At 33.2% G+C, this 19,840-nt stretch overlaps 1 protein-coding gene across 1 annotated transcript in view; it reads right to left on the bottom strand.

Annotated features, from left to right (window-relative positions):
- The window catches only part of DMD (dystrophin), a 2,035,184-nt gene that overhangs the window by 1,261,956 nt on the left and 753,388 nt on the right, over nucleotides 1-19,840 (bottom strand). Inside the window, exons 35-39 of the mRNA XM_065901098.1 lie at nucleotides 19,492-19,671; nucleotides 19,053-19,181; nucleotides 17,230-17,400; nucleotides 3,721-3,843; nucleotides 1,247-1,384 (exon numbers count right to left, since the gene is read on the bottom strand). Of these exons, the coding sequence (XP_065757170.1) occupies nucleotides 1,247-1,384; nucleotides 3,721-3,843; nucleotides 17,230-17,400; nucleotides 19,053-19,181; nucleotides 19,492-19,671 (741 nt within the window). The remainder of the gene's footprint in view (nucleotides 1-1,246; nucleotides 1,385-3,720; nucleotides 3,844-17,229; nucleotides 17,401-19,052; nucleotides 19,182-19,491; nucleotides 19,672-19,840) is intronic.

Consider the following 19,840-nt stretch of genomic DNA (forward strand, 5'->3'; position numbering starts at 1 on the left):
TACAGGTATGCCAGATAACCATTAAACACTGCTGTTCAGTAGGACACATATCATATGACCAGTGTAGATGCTTCTAAAAGCTTGGTCACAGTTGGAAGCGTGTGAATTACACAGCTTTCTGATTTTCTGAGCACATTATGGCTTGCTCTTGCACTCCCTCGGGGAAGAGGCCTTTTCTAGTTACTATATTTATCAGCAGTTACCTTCAGAAAATCTGCTGGCCAATTAGACTTTCCTTGTGGATTCCCTGCAGGCACAATATTGTGTAATTACATTCTCAGCAGTGTTTATTTGCTTGTCTGACTATATGGGAAAAGGTTTTACACTCTTATTTGCATATAGAAAGCAGACTCTATCCACCTACAAGGTGGATCCACCTACATGGCTACATAGCTCTAAAAGAGTGATTTACAATGAAAAGCTCAGCAATTAACAGTATTAGAAAAATCAGCCATGCATGCAAATAGTGAATATTGAAAAGTACATTAAAGAAATGAAAGGTTATTTCACAAAATTCTTCACATGTCCAGTCTCTTCTCAAGAACTTTCTAGATACTATTTCTAGATACTAGATAATATTCTATTTTGTCCTTCCTGCACAAATCCAGATGAGTCACACAGGTACTTGAAGCTATACGCTATCACTGGCTAACATGAGAGTACCAGCTCTTCTTCAAGGACATTAAGATTATTTTAGAGGACTCCTATATAAATGAAATTAGACTTATAAATGCTTAGTTAGTTGCAAAGAGTGACTCTCTTAAAGGCAACATGAAGTTAACTGAAAAAATTAAGTATTAAATACTAGGTTACCAAAAAAGTGGACCTATTCTAAGTCAAATCAATAAAATATCGCAAGCAGAAAGCCTAAAAAATATACAGGTTGTTTATTCTGGCAGTTAAGTAGGTTTTTCAAGACAAATGTAAAAATAACTTACAAAAATAAATTATACTACAAAATTAAATACATGAACACTATGAATGATGCATGTTAATATCTTTCTATTACTACTCAGAAAAATTTGTCTAAGTAAAAAAAAAAAAAACCCAACTTCTAAGGAACACATCTTTCAAAATCAAAGACAGCACTCAAAAATGTTAAATAAAACACAGACATTGAACAGAAAAAAATGTATTTCTGGTGACTAAGATTCTTAAGAAGATTTTATTTATGCACAAGAGTTTTACCCTACACATGAAAAAATAAAAACACAGGCAAGGTATATTATAATTTTAGCTCTAATACCTTGAGAGCATTATGCTTTGTCTGTAACAGCTGCTGTTTTATCTTTATTTCCTCTTGCTTTCTCTCATCTGTGATTCTTTGCTGTAAGTTGTCTCCTCTTTGCAACAACTCTTTTACAGTACCCTCATTGTCTTCACTCTGATTAAAAACAACAAGTACAGTCTTCATTTTGGTTTTAAGAAAGCTGTACATCGTTAACAGAGATAATAAAACATGTTATTTAAACACAAAAAAATCCAATTTAAAACTTTCAGTATCCTAAGATACTGCACTCATAGTTTTTCTTTTATATGTTGTACTTTAACTTTTAAAAGAAGTAAGTTTCCTCCTGCCTAGTTCAAAAGGACACATGTGATTAGTCATATGTAGGAAGATGGGGGAATAAGGTACTTTAACATTTCAGACAAGTGAACTGCTATGAAAGCATTCTTTTGGCTTTGATTTTTAGTGCATTTCTAGAAATTAAAAAAGTTGAGAGAAGCAAACTAAACTTGTCATTTATAATGCTAATTCACAGAGGAATACAGATGTTGCCATGTGAGTGTGAGATGACAACAAAGCTTAACATTTTAACACACACTCCTAAGTGAAAATACGTTATTTTAAATGGACACTGATTTCTATCTAATGCCCTCTGCTTTAAATAACCTAAATGCCCAAATTTAGAACAAATATTAGGGCATTAGTAAAAAATGATGTGCTCAATTGTTGCCAAATACTGCAGTTAATTAATTTCTTAAAAATATGTCATATATGCATGTTATTTTTAAATAAATACAATTAAGTATTAAAATATGGATTAGAAAAATGACTTTAAGCATTTTCAATATGCATTTTGGGTTTTAGACTCTAAGAATATTATTTTTATTTACTTTGAAATAAAATTATTTGAATAAGTGTTAGTTTGAGTAGCATATGTGACCATGTGATTTTTCACCTCTATTTTCCTATCTTTCTTTCAATTCAATATATGAAAACTTTCTATCAAGGAGGTTCACGTTGCTATGGTACCCAAGGTACTCTGATGAACTAAGAACAAATATTAGACAATTTTTAAAAATTCACATGTATGTGTGTGAATAATCATCCATGGTATTCAATGTTACATACTTAATTCTATAATGCATATGTAAACTTCTACACACAACTGAGGAACTATTCATTTTTTTAGAGGAAATGGGATTTTCATCTGAGATTTGCCAGTTAACTAGTCTAATGAAATAATATAACATAGACATTTATGTGAAAGACCTTACTTTTTAAAATATGTCTTTAAAAAGTCTTTAAAAAGTCTGCAACATTTCCTGGGGCTGAGGACAAAAATAATAAACAAACAAAAGCTCCCACTTCATTTCTTTCCCCACACCAGCTGAGAGCTAGAGGGCAGAGTTGGTGAACAGCCCAAGAGGTAAGTAGCACTCTTTTCCACCTCAGTGCCCTCTGGTTTCTTCTTTGACATGAAGGCGAGGTAGCAGTAACTCAGCATCTTGGAAAGGCTCTTCTTGTCTTTCTTTCCAGGAGCTGAGTTGGCAAGGCCACCAAACCCCATACACGAGGAGTACTGATTTAGGCAGCTCCAGGAAGTCAGAATTGATACCAATGAGAACTAAGATTGGTTCTACTGTTTCACATGCCTATTATTTACAATTTATAAGTTGCCTTTTGATATCATTTTCAAGTACTGTCTGAGAAGTCGCTAGCATTGATACATGTCTGAGAAATCTCTAGCATGATATACGCAAAGGTTAAGAATGCCATATAGGTGATGGCTGTGAGAGGGGAAAGGAAACTGTGAGAATGGGGTGGAGGGAGAAAAAAAAGTCAGTGAAAAGGGATGTGATGCAGAAATATTCAAGCTAGAGAGAAACGTAAAAGACATGTTGAAATTAATCAGGGTTTAAGGAGAAAGTTATGAGTCTGGGAATAGCCCACATGGTTATATATTTTTTATTCCCATGAAATAAGCAGCATGAATTTATACATATTTTAGATATATACTACACTACTTGTTCAACTTTTTTATAAAACCACCTTATGGTAAGCTTTAATAAACAATGTTTATATCATGTGTAATTGCCCCTTCTCCAAAATAAATGTTATACTACCAAAAATGGGATTGACACAAAATATCAGTCATCTATGATGGTTGTGTTTTTTATTAAGTTTCTAGTTTATTTTCGGATTTGACTCTTTTCATCCATTACATTTTGTCCTTTGAGCACACGTCAAAGCAAAATTGCTGGGCTATTTATTAGAATCTGTAAGTGCTCCTGTATGTCCATACCATAGTAATTTGGCATTCATAATGACAGTTCAACAAGAATAGTTTGCTCTTGTAATAAATCATTAGAATCACAAAATGTGCAAGGTACACTCTGAGCATTTAGTTGGAGACTTGTGTTATCTATTTTCTTTCCAAATATTTATTCATTTTCATTCCTAGTTCATTCACAATTTTATCACAACAAATTTACCATATCTTTATTGAAGTCTTCCTCTTTCAGATTCACCCCCTGCTGAATTTCAGCCTCCAGTGGTTCAAGCAATTTTTGTATGTCTGAGTTAAACTGCTCCAATTCCTTCAAAGGAATGGAGGCCTAAAAAAAAAGATAGTGCTAATTTAAATCAAAATTACTTTTTATTAGAAATATAAGACAAAAAATACATTTGTTTAACCTCTTGTTGTGAAAATAATGACATGCATTATGTTTCCATATTATATTTTATGAAAGTGTTGAAATACAACTGGGAAAGTACCTGGGGATGCAAATAAAGACATTTAACATCATCAGAGCCAAACATACATACAAGAAAATGCAATTCATCATTCTGGTTTTTCAACAAAAGTCAATTTCCATATATTTGGCTGGTATAACTGTTAATATCCTAAAGTTGAATTTGATCTTATTTTAAATATTCTGATATAAATACCATTTGGGTAAATATCTCTTAACAGAAATTGCCTCATTACATCAGCTGGAAATGCAGAATTGTCTCCTTATCCACAGAAAAACTACACTGCAATCTGCTTAGATATTTTAAATGACATTTTTAGCATGGCAGAATTGACAGGCATGCTCCCATAAGACAAAAAAGTGTCATTAGTTTGCCTTAGGCATCCTTTATTTGGTAGCACAAAAAAATTCAAAAGAATGAACCCTGAATATCTCAAATGAAAAATCTGAATATATGTTTTCCAAACTTATAAACATCACAGTTTCTTTGATTTTGAAATTCATAATGACCATAGTCTCAAAAAACTTTAAAATCCCTTGTTTTTCTAAAGAAACCACTTGAAGGGGAGTGACTAATGAAAATACACTGAAAATCAAATATATATTCAAAATAATAGGCAAGATTTAAAGTTTAAACAGTTAATAACATAAATGTTTATTCTATTATCTATACCCTGTATTCAATTTCTTTGCATTAAAACACTAGAAAATACTTTATATCTGACAGCTTTTGAAAACTCACACGTGATAAATAGAAATCTTATTTTCTTACAGAGCTAAACAGTTTCCGCTTGTAAAACCAATTCAGGAACCACCCACTGTCTTAATGCCAGAATGACGCATTCATCAAGTTTGGTCCCCACCCACTCTTCCCCAACACATTCCTAGTCATAGTCTTACTCTTTATTAGACAGCATCTCCTAGAGGACAATAGGGATAAGTGTCAAGGAAAAACCAAATATCTAATACTAATACTAATGAAGAAGTGAACCATCAAATGCTAGCCGTGAGAACATAATTTTCACAGGAAGAAACATGAATAAACATTTATCTTCTAGGTACTTTTACACAAGAAACAAGAATAAACACTTATCTTCTGAGTACTTCTACACATTCTACACATGCCAGAAAGGATTTATAGACTCTTTTTTTTTTTTTTTTTTTTTTTTTTTTGTGGTACGCGGGCCTCTCACTGTTGTGGCCTCTGCTGTTGCGGAGCAAAGGCTCTGGACGCACAGGCTCAGTGGCCATGGCTCATGGGCCTAGCCGCTCTGCAGCATGTGGGATCTTCCCAGACCAGGGCATGAACCCGTGTCCCCTGCATCGGCAGGCGGACTCTCAACCACTGCGCCACCAGGGAAGCCCTATAGACTCTTTTTAAAGGGACTTATTTTCAATACTAGTTTTTAAATCCTAACGAACATTTAAAATTTGAAATATCATAATATGTTCTTGAACCAGTACAGATTGCTAGTATTACAGATATGCATGTAAATGTTGTTTCAATCTCTGTATTATTAACGTACTTCTATACTTTAAAATCATATATTGTACAATATATTATAAGAGTAACAGCCTTTAGAATCATAATACACAATATTAATTCGATGGTATTTATGTTACTGAATCGTTGTACACATTTCCTAACATTTAATAAGAGCAACTGCATTGGTCTATATGATTTTGTGAACATATGAAGATAAATAATATTTAAAATAACTTTTTGAGTACTTGGAGGTCAAAATAACATGGGTCCATTTGAAGGCAGATTTATCTGTTTTACTCCTACACTTGCTTCCTCTCTAGCTCATCCTTCCTCCACATACTCAAATATAGTAGTTTCAAAGGCTCAAAACTTGGGCATCCGTACCTCTCTCTCAATACTCCTTCCCTAATATATTGTACTATCTCCCAAAACTTAACTATAACTTTCATAATATCTGTCAAATATTCCTCTTTAGCTGTGACCTCACTTTTGAATTCCAATCTAGACTCTCAGTAGCCACCTGATTTCTCACTTGAAGTTCAGCATGTCTAGAAATGAGCTTATTATCTTCCCCCAAACTGCTTGCAACATCAACTTCGCTAGTTCTGTAAATACAAGATCATTTTTTTCTGAGTCATCCATGCTTAAAACATGAGTCATGCAATTTTCCAGCACTTCACTCTAATGTCTAATAAATACCAAATACTTGCCAATTCATTCACCATGATTCACTTGCTTTCTTTTCCCAGAGATACCATCTCTCCTAGCCCTCACACAAGAGCTAAGGCAATAACCTCCTTACAGGGCTATAATCCTTCCCACCTCACCAGTTCTATCCTGTGCATTGTAATCAGGTCAGTATATTCCAAAACCATGGCTTTCATTATGTTATTTCTCTGCTCAAGAAGTACAAGTCAAAGAAGGTCCAAACTCCAGCATGATAGTCAAGGCTTCCCCTAATCTTGTCCCAAGGACCTTTCTAGCCTTATTTAAGTGGTCCTAATACAATCTTTCTTACAGGTCTATTGGTAAACTCCTGGTATCTCTCCCTCAAGACTTAGAATGTTTTTAACCTTCTGGTGAAGAGCCTAAAACTCCTGCATGAGAATGCCTAGATTGAATCTGGGCTCTACCATTTACCAGCTGAGGGATCTTGGGCAAGTTATTTCTCCTCTTTGAGCCACAGTTTCTTTATGTGTAACATGAGGATAAGAAAAATATCTAACTCATAGAGCTTTTATGAGGATCAAGTATGTTAGAATGTTGTTTGGTATATAATAAATGCTCAATAAATATTGGTCTTATTATTTCCCCTCAAATTTGTACCCATCCATCGGCTCAGGTCAAGACCTTCCTCTTTTGAAAACATATGGTTTACGAAGGATAAAATAAATGCTTGTTGACATGGCATTTTTATTCTAACAACTTATTTGACAAAATCATGAAATTCTAATGTTGAACATGGAGAAATTGACACTCCAGTTTGGTAAAGCTGTATCATTCTTTAACAACAAAACTTAATTAATTAATCTGCATCAATGTAGAGAGTGGTCCCAAGGAGGATGCCAAAGGGCATTGCACTTGTTCTGCCCTGTGCAGTAGTTTCATCAGGAATTATTTGGAGACCAAAAAGTATGCAAAAACACACACATTGAGAGGGATGAGTTTCACAAACATCCCATGAAGATGAGTAATTTGCCTGTCTGGTTCAACCTAGAGTCATTCCTGGTACATAGTAGGCACTCATAAATGAACATTTCCTGAAAAACTAACTGAATATATGACTAATCATAGAACAGCAGAATAAATATTTCAAGGAAATCTTGAATGATCTGGAATTTTAAATAACACAATTTCCTCTGTATAAAATTGAAGAGACTGAAAAATAAATAAATAAATAAAATTGAAGAGACTGGAGTAATCAGCACTTCATGTGTGGATATATATTAATTGCTGGCCAAATGTTAGCAACAACACGATACCACTAGGTACAAAAATAATATAAGCAGATATGAATAGATTTTAGGAAACACTAGTACAAAGTGATGAATTATTCAAGCAAGATAATGCAAACTTAGATTTCATTAGTAGTATGTGTAGTGTCCAGATTTCCTGTTCAAAGACTACTATGCATTTGTTAAAAAATAAGACCATTATGCAGATTAGGGATTTTAATTATTCTGTGTGGTTCCAAAGTGAATAACTAGAGTCAATGGGGAGAAATTACTTGGAGTCTGAATTTTAGTTTAATATAGGAACAACTAGTTAGTGTTGCAAATGTTTTTTTTTTGTCTTTTTAAAGCACTAAATTTTAAAGTATTGAGTTTCTCATTGCTGAAAGTACATAAGCACAGGTAGGATGATGATGTATTAGCGTATATGTTAGAAATAAGACAGTTTTTGCATGAATACTTCCCTAAAATTTTATCAATTTACAGTAAATTCTCTCCTCTGAATTCAAAGGGCTTTGTTTACTGTAGCTATGCAGCTATATAGAAATATTATGCAAGTCATATATGTAATTTTCAATGTTCTACTTGCCATACTAAAAAGTAAAAATAATCAGATGGATTTAATTATATTTTTTCCCAAATATGTCCAAAATATTATTATATAAACCTATAATCAATATAAAATTATTAATAAGATATTTTACTTTCATTTTTTCATATGAAGATTTCAAAACCCACTGTGTTTTACACTTATGGCACATCTTAATTTGGAGTAGCCACATTTCAAATATTCAATAGCCATATGTAGTCTGTGGCTACCTTATTGGACAATACAGATCAATAGCAACTGCTATGACGACGACATTGAAAAGAACCAATAGTTCATTATTAGTATGAAATATGTCACAGGAGTAATGTCTTACTAATAGGAGTCAAAATGCTGATGCTTTATTTAGTAAATTTTAGCGGATTTAGATAATTCTTATAATGTCCATCTCATTCACTTGCACCCAGATGTTTTCACAGAGGAATTTTCAGAAAGCCCTCTGGGGATAGGAAAATTTATGGGAATGGGTTTGAGATGTTGTATTGGGAGCCTCTATTCCTCATTTATGTATAATCCTAGGTTGTGTTGCAGTATCTATTACATATTTGAATGTAATATTGTTTGACTTTCAAGGGTTTATATTTTGTCTCCCCAGTAGATTTTTAATCCCTGAAGCTGGGAATACATCTTATACTATTCTGTATTTTCCATAGCAAAAGGAACTCATTTTTAAAACATAAAATGTGTTTATTATATCAATTACTAATTTTAGAACATCCAATAAATCAAATTAACCAGTAACTAATTTTATAACCAAAATAACCATAACTATTCAACTCAGTTATTTAGGCTATTCTATTGGCAGGATCAGACCAGCCATTTGACATCCATGTGATTAATATTCTTCAAGGAGTTGGGAAATTTTAATTGCTTTTCCTTAAGAGTTCACTGGCTCATCATTAGGTCATGACTTTTCTGACCAATAAAAGTTTCACATGTCATTCTTTGGTCTTTGCAATGCTTATGAAATTTTAAAAAAAAATAAATGAATAGTAAGCAAACATCTATAATTTAATAGCTCACTCTTGAATCATCCAAGTTTAAGCCATATAAAGTATATAATGCCTGCCTCTTTGATTCAGAATTATGACAAACTATTTGAAGGAACTGAAATCAATGGTGGATAAATCATCTTAACTTTTGCATACATTACTTCTATTGACTTTAAAGAAAGTATATGACCAAAGAAGAGCTAGAATCACAATTAAATCACACGCTAGACAGTACACACAATATAGGTCTTAAAATACATAGAAAATAATCAAAAAAAGTTATAATATTGCAGGAGAAAGCATAAACCAGGCATAGGTTTTATACAATTTAATTTTTACTTACCTTTTCATCTTAAGAGCTTTAGCATGACTGTGAAGTCATACAAAATACAAATAAAGTAAAACATAGGCAAGTTTAATAATCAGATAGATAAACGGACACAAAAGAAAGAAGAGACAGAGAAACTGAGAAAGACAACACTTTGTTTTCCTTGATTTTTTAATGTGGTTTCAGATTGCTTAACAGCTAATAATTGTGCTTTGCTGCATGATTTAAGATTAATGAAATTTAAGGCTTTGTTAAAGTTTTAGCATTAAAGGTGATTTATATAACAAGTTAACAAACAACAACAGACCGAAAAAAGCAAAATCAATTACAGATTGATTCATTGTAAATTGGAAGCATTCAAAATTACTCAGATACACTTTATCATTTTTAAAATGTAAGCTTTCTTTTGGTTAAATATTACTCTAATGGGCATAGATACACTAACATAATAATGACTGTGTTTACACAGACAGCAAAGTAAACATTTGTTAATATGGACTATGTAATCTCAGTAATCATGATAAATGGTCACTACATTCAAATCACACTAAAATCTAAATTGAAAATTAATATTCCAAATGGTACAGACTGGTTTAAAATTGCTTCAAATCAGTCTCCTCTTTCCATTCTGCAGCTTTGAAAATTTATTAATCATTACAATATTGGTATAGAAAAAATTAAATAAGAATAATTCATGGAAACCTAAATGAATAAAGTTTCAAGGACCAGTAACATCCTATAATACAGAAAAGATATGATATGAAGAGTTATTTCAAATCAAAATATCTGGAAAGAAAACTTACAAAGAGAAATAAGTGTATTGGAAAGACCTATCTAAAACAAAGATAATCAGATAAAGTAGTTTATAAATTTATTCATTCACTTATTTTAAATTCAAAAGAGCAAGCTCCAAGGGACATAAGAAATCATTTTAAAGATAAAACAAATTGACTTGGGTAAGTGACATTTCATTGGCTGCATTCTTTGATATTAGGTAAGGTACTGGCTTATCTTTGATGCTGTGAGGATAAAAATGTGAAATTGTGGTAACTTCCCAAATTTGTAAGGCTGATTAAGAGACATTACCCAGTAAGTCTCTGTTGGTTTTGAAATGATGAGATTAATTTTATGGTCACACTTTTCAGAATCGGATACAAAATACACTGATTGATTGGTTAAGATATGTTGGTGGTTCAATAATCATCCCACTTTCTACTTTTTATTGAGAATAACTTGGAATATTTTTCTGCCTCATGATTACATGAGTTTAGTAGTAGCAACTGAAATAGAAGAAGAAAGGATTTAACTATAAAATATATGGGGGAGACAGATGAATTAAAACATTTAACATTTTGGACAACTTTCTATATTTTTCTTATCTTTTTTCTTTCTTCCTTTCTCCCCCCTCTCTCATTTCTGGTTTTTGTTTAATTATAGTTATTTTTAATACAAAGAAGTACTGAAATCATTATGTTTTAAGTGAAACTGGACATGCTTATATTAACACATAATAGACCAACAATAAATATCTAATGATACAAATAGAGATATAACAATGTATGCTGAGAGTCAGCATGATGGAGTGGACAAAGCAATGAATTAGGATCTAATGTTTTCTAACCAGGCTATCTAACTGTGAGAACCTGGGCAACTCACTGGCTCTCTCACAGCCTCCTATAAATATCTGAAAGTTCCAATCCGAGGAATGATTACTTTTACATCTGTTGATTGATCGGAGGAATCATTTTCCTTTATAAAAGATCATGATCAGAAATCACCAAATAGCTTTAATCATTTTAAATGTCATGTTAATAAGACCCAGTTAATTGTAGCAAATGACACTGTGCACCAAACTCAATTAACATCTACTTTGGAAACATTGTAAATAATTACAAAAGTAATGTGTTATCAAAGTTCCAACAGAACTAACCTGTTATAAGGATAGAAAATTATAAACATGCAAAAATGTTGTTAATATAGAAATCCTGTTGCTAGGTTAACTTATTTCAGTGAAATAAAATTAGCAGGTAGAGTAACACAAAGTTTGGGTATTAATCTGTTACTATTACTTGAGGATTGCAGCTGTGATTATTACATATGTAATACTCTACAAATCATGTGATGCCTATAGATCTTTACCTAAGTTTTCATCTATGACTTTTTAAATAATTTCTTTGTAGAAAAGTTTACTAAAAATATATTTATATAATAAGAGTAACTATACCAGCTAACAGACCATGCTCTCTTCTGTCAGAGAAGGTGTTAAATTAGAAATAGACTATGAAGGGGAAAAAGATCAATATATTTGTATTGATAAAGTTGATTATTGAAAATTAGGTTTCAATTAAAATTCTCAAATCCAATGAATCTTATTTTGACATCCTAGGTGACATTCATTAGATGGATTACTTATTTCCCACTGATGCTTGGGAAAGTCACAATATCTGTCTAAACTATCCTTAAATTATTTATATATTACTTTTCACATCTAAAGCTACTACTTAAGATAAAACTAGACCCAATCATGTATTTTTTCCTGATATATTGTACACTAAATGAAAAACTCACTGGCTCTCTCACAGCCATATATATATATGTTATATATACATATATATACATATACATATATATGTGTGTGTGTGTGTATGTGTGTGTATATATATATATATATATATATATAGTCTCTGATCCAAAGAATGATTACTTTTACACCTGCTAACACTGATTGGACTGATTGGAGATCAAAATCTTGACATTTTATAAATATTATAGCAATAAAATTATATTTACATATATGATGGCAGACCATTCAAACCCCATGTTATAATTATACACACACACACATATATTGATACACACACACACACATATATATACACACATATACGTACACATACTGCTACACGGATTTTGAAAGCAAATTTAAGGCCCATATAGAAATTAAGGAACATATTGTATATAATATCCAACGGCACATAAATCTTAATAAAGAATGAAGACATAGAAAACAAGTTCACCTTTCTTTTGGTTAGTACCAATTGCACGGGCAATAATGTAACATTTTAGCTCCAAATAAAGTGAAATATTTCTAAATCTCTAGAAGAGAACACAATCTAACTAAGCAAATTATGTGTATGTTTCATAATATTTTGTTAGAAAGTAGTTGCCTGTATTAATAGGATACAGCTAAGGTCTATTGACTCAACATGCTTTTAAAGCTAAGTATTACAATGTGACGAATATATCTTGATGCCAATTTTATTCTGAGACTCACAGGCAGCCTTTTGGACTCAATTAGTATTGAATCCTGAGTCAGTTTTCAGTTCATCACCTTCTTGGCCCTCATATATGATAATTTAACTCTAGGCTAGTTCTCAATGTCTCTAGACCAGTGGTTCTCAGAGTATGGTCTCTAGATCATTGGCATCAATATCACCCGAAAACCTGTTAGCCATGCAAATTATCAGGCCTACCCAAGGCCTACTGAGTCTTAGTCTTCAGGCAAGGCGGGGAGGGGAGGGCAATTTGTGTTTTAACAGTTCCTCCAAGTACACAAAGGTTAGAGAGTCACTGCTGTAGATTGTCACTTCCTCTCCATTCCCACAGATACCCCTTTATTTGAGCTACTCACTGTTTCTCATCTAGACTATTGTGATAGCTTCCTAATTGGTTTCCCTACTTCCTGCCATTATTCAGTTGAATTCTCTTCACGACCACTGCAGGGCTAATCTTTCAACAGTGCATGAAAAAAAAAATCAAGAACTCCTCATTGAGTATTGAATTAAGCATAAATTATTAGAAGATCTGCCTCAAATATCATCTCTCCCAAATTGCTGACTCTCCTCTCCAACTTGGCTTTTCAGAAGATGGAGATGGGTAGAAGTGCCATAAGCAACAAGACTAAGTAGTCTGTTTACTTTTGCCTTCCTATTTCCCTTTCTATGCTTCTGTCTCCTGTCACTTTCTTTTGCTGATAGTATCCCCCTCAAACACCACCATGCTATGCCACCATGTTCAGATGCCCTAAATCAGAAAGAGTTGAGTCGTGGTGTCTTTCCCCAATGATTCCATCAACTTTACACAGGGTTCTGAAATTATGCCTGATTCATTTTTATAACTCTGACCTTCCCCATCAAAACTGCCATTTTCTCAAATTGATTTCATACATATTAGGAGAGATTAAGCTTTCTCAAAGCCATAAGATATTGCTAATTAACCTAAATGAAATGAGAAGAGATAGAATTTCATGTATTTTATGGGCCCTATTTGGGACAAGCAGAACTTTCCAGTTCTTAAGTTGGTCCACTCGATAATCTATAAGGCTGGCCCTTGCAATGGAAATAGCAGACACATCTTCTTGGTCCCTACCCATTCCAGCACAGACCACAAAGAGAAATCAGCTATTCCTCCATTTCTTTTCCCCATCAATTTCCATCTTAACCCTCAAAATTTGGCCATTAAGTCTAATATATATATATATAGTGATAACAATAATTATTGATATTACTTTCACCATTTTATATAATTATAATAATTTATAGATTTTTTCAATGTATGCTTTTACATATCTTAGGTCATTTGATCCTCACCACAATCTTGAGGTTAAGATAAGACAGACATAATCTTATTGCTTTTCTGGATGGAAATGAGATTCTGTGAGGTAAAGGGTCAAATCCAAGATCACACTCAAAGTATTGTGGCTTGAAGTTAAGAATTTTTTTCCTCTCGCCACACTGCTCCTCACTGATAGTTAAAATTACCACTGCTGAGAACTGCATCTGATGGACAAGTTCTCAGCCAATCTAAACCGCTTTCTAAAACCACACTGCTTTCTGGATTTTGGAATTTCTTGTCATGAACAGTCCTTGAAGGACACAGACTTCATAGTCACCAAATAGTGAATCCAGATATTATCAGTGAGTTCTCAAGATAAATTTTTGCTCTACTCATTTGCCCTTTCTAGTAGACCTTTGAAAGGATCCTGAAATTAGTTCTTAAATTGAGTTCTACCCATATTCACTCCCAATCTACTTTTGTTTATCACTGTAGATTTTCTCCCAAGTTTTTCTCCTAAGTGAAAACTACCCATAAACTCAACCTTAAGAATGTCATATTACAAACCAATCTTACCTTCCATAAACCTTACTCTAATAGGAACTTGACTTTGAGATCAAAGGCTATCCCTGAGAATTCCAGCACTGCCAAAATTACCCTACTCCATAAGCAAACACACATACAAGTCATTAAATTCCTCACTGCATCAACAAAAGATTATTAGACAAATTTTAGAGTTATCAGGGACTAATACAACTAATTAGTCCTAATTTTAACTAATCCAACCCAGAAATTTTACACCATGTTCTATGCACCTAACTTGTACCTCCTGAACCTCAACAGAGGAAGCAGAAAGATAAAAAGGGCAGAAATTCCCCCATCCAATAAGTCTATTCTTATCCATTTTATATACTCGGTTCTAAATAATAACTCCTTTGTGGGGTGGGATAGTTTTCCTTTTAAAAACTACTTATCTAGTTCAACTCCCATATCTTATAAACACTGAAAATGGAATTGCAGAGAGACCACATGTTCTGCCTAATACTGACAAAGTTCAGAATTCAATCTTCTATGTCTATTGTTCTTCCTACCACACTATGTGATTGCTGGGACCACATCATCATTAACTGTACACCCCCATGAAGATATACTAGTGTTAAGCATATTATATGATTGCAATAAGTATTTAAACTTGTGTTTGTAGATATATATTTTTAAGCAAGTATCTTAAACATCCTGTATATTCCCATACTCACTAGCACAATGGACACTCAATACCATTAGTGAATGCAATGATAAACAAGCAAAATGCAGGTATGCTTTAACTCCATATTTTCTGTTTCATCATGATGATAGAGCTTAATTATCTCTTCAAAGCCCCCAAATGGAGTCAACTATTGCATTCAGCCATCTCTATGAATTTAGAGAAAAAGGAATGCTTTGAAAAGTAAAAATGTGACTGTCATCAATTAATGTATAGTTGAAATATTGATTTAAAATCTTTTATGCTTTTCTTCAGTATGGGTAATAAAAGAAACACATCAAATGGCTCACCTGATGCATGATATCTGGAAGTATACTGACACATTCGTACAGAATATAGAATGACAATTCACAAACTTCTCTTGGCCATGCTATGTTTGTCAGTTTCTATGGTGCATGATGACTTCTACTCATTTTTCAATACCTACAAGTCACAGTCTTTTGACATAATGTATCTCAATCTACCATTGAAAAAAATCAAGAAAAGAATACCCTGTTTACTCTTAAATATACTCTAGCTCAGTGATTTATTAAAAAGTATAATGGGAAGAATACAAAACTTAGTAATGAAGTATCAGCATTCATCTTTCAGATGACTAAAATAACTTTTGGTTGTTTAGATATTACCCATTTAATGATATCTCCAGAAGTGAAAACAACTGTCTGTTTAAACAGCAGAGTAAATTCTTACAAAAAACAACTATGGACTAAAAATAAAATTTTAGAATCTGTCAGATGTTTTTCAGGTGAGGATTACTTCATATATAAATGAGTAGAACTAATTAGTTAACTATTACAAACAAGAGCAACAAATTAAGGTAAGCTAATACCTTTCTGCTTTGGGAAGGCGAGTTTTGAAGAGTAACTATGTTTCACATGCAATAAAGTATTTAAAATTCATATCACATTTCCAAATATTTTAGGAATTCCTTTATATATGTACTATTATATATAACAGTGATACAAAGTAATGCCTTAGAAGATGTAAACCATGCTATTATTGGGTGTCCATAATTACCAAAATAATTTTTCAAACGTATTCTCCTATTTTTCCAGGAATCAAAACTTACCTGACATATCGCATTTTCTCACAAATATTTCAATAATGTTATTCTCATTTAAGATTATTTCTAGCAATTATCTGTATATGTAAACACATATATTTCTTTTACATACATTTTTGTATTTGAAAGCATATCATATATATTGAAAAATGTGTCAAACTACATTTTATAAATTTGGGAGGTAATTCCTTGCATTTTGATACTCGCCAAAGAGTTCAAATTCGATAATACCGTGTTTATATATTTTTGCAAGCTACCCATTAAATAAGATTTTTGCCTTCATTAAATGTTACACAAATATAAAGGGTTATCATGCAAAAGTTCCATATACCCTGGTTCTTCATTAAATAGAATAAATAGACATATAAAATTACAAAAATTAGGATATACAAGCTTTGCAATTATTTGTCTTCATGGTTTGCATGCCATTATAATCTAATGGATTTTATCACAGTAAGTATCGACAACTAGCAAGAGCAAGTTAAAATACACACACATACACACATGTGCACAACCAGCAGAGATGTACAGAAATCCTACATCATGCAGGAGATGTACAAGACCTCATTTTGGATATTTCTTCCATATCACACACAAGCAATATTATATTTGGCAAAATATGTCGGTAGTGCTTTCTTTAGATTATGTCTTTTGTGCTTTTTTGTTGTTGCTGCTGTTGGCCTGCGGCATGCTATTTGTTACTGTGCTGCAGGTTACCCCTGAAAGTACATATGTAAACCAGTGCAGAATGCAGTTCTAGACGAGCTGTGCCACGGAAAACAAAATGACAGAGAGAGAGGGATACAGGGGGTAGGGAGGGAAAAAGGGAGAGAGATTGATCTCCCATGAGATTCAATGGTAAAATTTCCTCAAATACATTTTGGCCTTCATTTTCCTTTTGAAAACCTTGCTGTGAGGGTTGCTTGCCCCCTTCAGGGTACTGCGCAACCTTCGCAAGAGATCATTTATCACTAGTTTCCACCTTGGAGCAGATCTTCCTACCTTTCCAGTCTTAATTCTGTGAGAAATGGCTGCAAATCGATGGTTGAGCTCTGAGATTTTGGGCTCTATTACTTTCCTGCAGTGGTCGCCGCGGTTTGCCATCAAGTTTGCTGCTTGGTCACGCGTGGAGTCCACCTTTGGGCGTATGTCATTCATTTCAGCCTTTAAGCGCTATATTCCGTGAGCAAGAGACAGGGCTTAAAGTTAGTAATTAAATGGAAGTTGAAAGAGAGCGAAAGAGTGAGAAAGCAAAAGAAAGAGCGAGGGAGAGGGGGAGAGAAAGAGAGAGAAAGAGAAAGAGCACATGGAGAGAAAATGGAGGGAGTAAAAAGCCAACTTCCATAAAATAGGAGTAGAGTGAGAGTGTGTGTGACCTCAGGAAAATAGGTCACTCTCCTTGGTTACGTTTGATCTATGTTTAATGAAAGTAATTCCTTAGTCTGAAGAAGGACAAGGGATGTTTTCCTTTGCTATGGAAAACAACTATTCTATATTGCTGGCAACAATTGTAGTATTTTATATTTAGTCTTATTTTGTCTTTCCTGAATTTCAAAGCTGTGGAACAACCTGAATATGTGCTTAGGAAGGAAGGTAGCTGAAGAACAATTTTCTATTCCTTCTGAGCACTTACAAGTTCCCTTTTTCTTTATCATATCGATTGCCATGGAAAAAATGGATTTTCTAACAGATAAGAATTCTGTGTCACAGACAGAGGGATTGAGGAAAGCTCTGTCTGACTCAAGGGGTTGGAGAGGCTGTAAGTGAAATAACTCAGTTCCTATTTTTCCAAAGACCCTGAAGGAACATCCCTTACCTACACATCAAAGGAGAAGGAAGAGTAAAATAAGGTACAGACAATAGGGTAAATATTTCTGGGGGACAGCCTGAAATACATTTACCGTTTTTCATTAAAAAGGAATTGCAATCCTTAGAAAATATCAATTTCATAAAAAATAAACAAATGAATTGTATAGACAGAAACTACAATTTTTAAGCATTCTTTAAATAGTAATCCACTAGTCGAAATTATTGAAAATTTCAACAAAACAAAGGCATTGTTTAATTTATATGAGACTTCTTCAAATGCAATTCTTCCTATTTAACTGAAAAAACTGTCATCAAATAGAGGTATTATAGCATCAGTAAGTTACATTTGCACATTATACCCCTCATATCCTTTTACAGGAACCATTTTTTTTTTAAAGTAAAGACTAAGTTGCCATTGAGAAAGACAGCTTAGGATGTCCTAATAATCAGTTTCAATACCAAAAAGAGAGAACACGAAGTCATGTTTAGTTTACATATAGTTAAGAATGAAAAATTCAGTTTTATGTAAGCTCAGTATTGTTACTAATTACTAAGATTTAGACATTGCATAGGCAAAATGTCCATAGATTGGACTCCCGTTGTTTACTCAGATGGTCTGTGAACAATGCTGAGAAACTAAACTTTGTGTTAGGTACAAGAATATAGTATTACTATTAAAATGGGCATGAATTTGCAATATAACACCAAAATAAACCCGGGAATCCTTTTCTCATCAGATTTTAAGTTGCGTGTAATTAGCTGAGAGGTCGATACGGACAGATATCCAGATAACAGGGCCCTTCAAAGTCATGAACTCCCATTTGAATTAAAGAAGTAGGGAGGGAAGGAAAGAAGGCATTAAAGGAGAAAGGAAAGGAAGGAAGGAGGTGGGGAAGGAAGAGAGGAAGACTTTTTTCACTCTTATTAAGAAGTCCTTTGTATCTTTTAGGACAAAGATAATTGATATAACTGTTGCACAGTGTGAAAATTACTTTTCATAATAGTTTATTTGCTACCTTAAGCATGTCTTCTTTTTGCTGTGGTTTCTTTTTCTCAGATTCATCCAAAAGTGTATCAGCCTGAATGATCCAGTTTGTGACGTGATCCACATTCTGGTCAAAGGTTTCCATGTGTTTCTGGTATTCCTTAATTTTAGAGACATACCATGACATAGTATTTAGTTAGACAATATTTTAAAATATTTGTCCTACTTTGTACAATTTTAAAAGACAAAAAATGTAGTATCATTTAAATTACTTTTAGGTGCAATCTCCATATAGAATATAATACAAACATGCAAAAAATATCTTACACTATAGAAATAGATATTGAAATAAGGGCCAACACTTATGTGGAGTTGAAGAATTTGCTAACATAAATACTATTATTTAAAGCTTATATAATTTCTTTCTCGTGATGGAGAGGGGCTGAAAATCTTCCAGCCTCTTCTCTTACCAACAAAAGGTTTAACCACTCTTCTGCCCGGGAAGTGACAGCTATCCAGTTACTATTCAGAAGACTCAGTTTATCTTCCACCAAGGTCTCCTTCTTGCCCAAAACTGCTTTCAAGGCCTCTCCTAGCTCTGTAATGCTCTTTAGGTGAACCTTCTGTTTCTCAATCTCTTTCTGAGTAGCCTGTGAAAAGAACAGCATTTGAGCTTCCAGTACTGTCGTCTTAAGACTTAAAGCTTTTGAAATGGCTATGCGCCCAGTTACTATGGTAAGAGTTTTCAAGGGTTTAAACTTTCAACCATGTCTTTAGGAATGATGAAAATCATACCATATACACTGTAGTTTCGTTACT

This window comes from Phocoena phocoena, chromosome X (assembly GCF_963924675.1).
Source record: "Phocoena phocoena chromosome X, mPhoPho1.1, whole genome shotgun sequence".
Lineage (NCBI taxonomy): Eukaryota > Metazoa > Chordata > Mammalia > Artiodactyla > Phocoenidae > Phocoena > Phocoena phocoena.